The sequence below is a fragment of the Siphateles boraxobius genome, unplaced genomic scaffold (assembly GCF_051911475.1).
Source record: "Siphateles boraxobius isolate OS27281-9 unplaced genomic scaffold, OSU_SipBor_1 3, whole genome shotgun sequence".
NCBI classification, from domain to species: domain Eukaryota; kingdom Metazoa; phylum Chordata; class Actinopteri; order Cypriniformes; family Leuciscidae; genus Siphateles; species Siphateles boraxobius.
In genome coordinates, this window is record NW_027508919.1 from 1,615,001 (window position 1) to 1,616,678 (window position 1,678).

General features: G+C 44.9%; 1 protein-coding gene across 1 annotated transcript in view; it reads right to left on the reverse strand.

Annotated features, from left to right (window-relative positions):
* The window catches only part of LOC143756700 (protocadherin gamma-A6), a 9,942-nt gene extending 8,963 nt beyond the window's left edge, over positions 1-979 (reverse strand). Inside the window, exon 1 of the mRNA XM_077247336.1 lies at positions 1-979. This exon is cut by the window's left edge and continues 1,840 nt beyond it. Within this exon, the coding sequence (XP_077103451.1) occupies positions 1-680 (680 nt within the window). The 5' untranslated portion in view covers positions 681-979.
* Positions 980-1,678: the final 699 nt, after the last annotated feature.

The following is a 1,678-nucleotide window of genomic DNA, read 5'->3' on the forward strand; positions in this document are numbered from 1 at the left end:
GTGCCAGAGCGCAACGGGGAGCCACCGTCCACGGCCGTGAGCACCATCTCGTGCGTCTTCTGCTGCTCTCGGTCCAACGGCGACTGCAGAACGAGTTCAGCGAACTTGCTGCCATCGTTACGGGTCTGAATGTCCAGCAGGAAGTGTTGATTGGCGCTCAGTAAGTACGAGCGGAGAGAGTTTGAGCCCACGTCCAGATCCTGCGCGCTCTCGAGCGGGAATCGGGAGCCAGGCGCAGCAGACTCCGTGATCTCCAGATTAAACTCGCTCCACGGGAAACTGGGAGCGTTATCATTCACATCCAAGATCTCCACCTCTACCCTGTACAGCTCCAAAGGGTTCTCAATAACCACCTGCAAGTGCAAGAAACAAACGGGACTTTGTTCACAGAGCTCCTCTCGGTCAATCTTCTCATTCACAAACAAAATCCCGTTCTCCAAATTCACCTCTAAATATTGTTTTCTTGCCCCAGATACAATCCGGAATCTCCGGGAAGACAATTTGGCCACGTCCAAACCCAAGTCCTCTGCTATATTTCCAACAAAAGCCCCGTGCTCCAACTCCTCGGGAATTGAATAGCGAATCTGCGCCAAAACCCGGTCCAGTGCGCACGCACACAAGAGCAGACAAACAACCTGCCCTGCCAACGTCCATCGCCTCCTCGGAAGCCTCCGGTCCATCTTCTTAAAATCAGATATTCTCAGCTGCGTTCACAGAGAGGATTCATGTTCTGCTGTGAAAGACTCAAACAGTTTTTAGAAACATTTTCTGTACACAATACGTACTTACATTATTTTCTAAAGTGGAATAAAAATAATTTTAAAAAAGTGCATAAGTCGTGCATAAAAGATAAAGGAATTTCGCAGAAAACTTGAAGTCTCTCTTTGCTTGTGCGCTTTGCGCGCAGCGCAGGCAGTGTGTGAGCAGGAGAGGCGAGCGCTTTGATTTTCCAGCGTGTTAGACGCTTTGAGGAGTGTGTGAGACGAGAGAGGGAGGTGGTGTGTGTGTATGTGTGTGTGTGTGTGTGTGTGTGTGTGTGGAGCTGGGGAGGAATCGTATTGGCGGACGGCGACATGAGAGGACGGAGCATAATCACAGTACCGACACATTTAACTCGAGAGTTACAGAGTGCGCGTAATCACCATGAAATAAGTGAGACAGTAATCTACGCATTACTACTTTACTTTTTATAGGGCAGTGCAACTTTCCATTTCTGAAAATCATCAGCCGTAGTTTGTAATTCTAGTACGCTAGTAGTGACCTTGTTCAGTGGGGTGATTAGATGATAGATAGATTCATTCATACATTCATTCATTCATTCATTCATTCATTCATTTTGAGCCATGTGGATTTCGAACGCAACCTAAAAAAATCATTGTTATTAAATTACCTGATTATTGTAATAATAATAATAATAATAATAATAATAATAATAATAATAATAATAACAATTCTCTCGGCTGCCGCCTAGGTCCCTTCAAAAAGTGACTCCCCTCCCCTTTCCATTCCTTTAAGAACGCGGTTAGGAAGAAGGCTATACATGACTCGCTAGTCTTGTAAATACTTGTAAGCACAAGCTATATTATTACTGACATATTTTCGCATGTGATCCTGCCTAACAAAACACATTGGGTGATTTATAAGATTATGGATTGTGGAAGTTATTGTTTTGATGGGG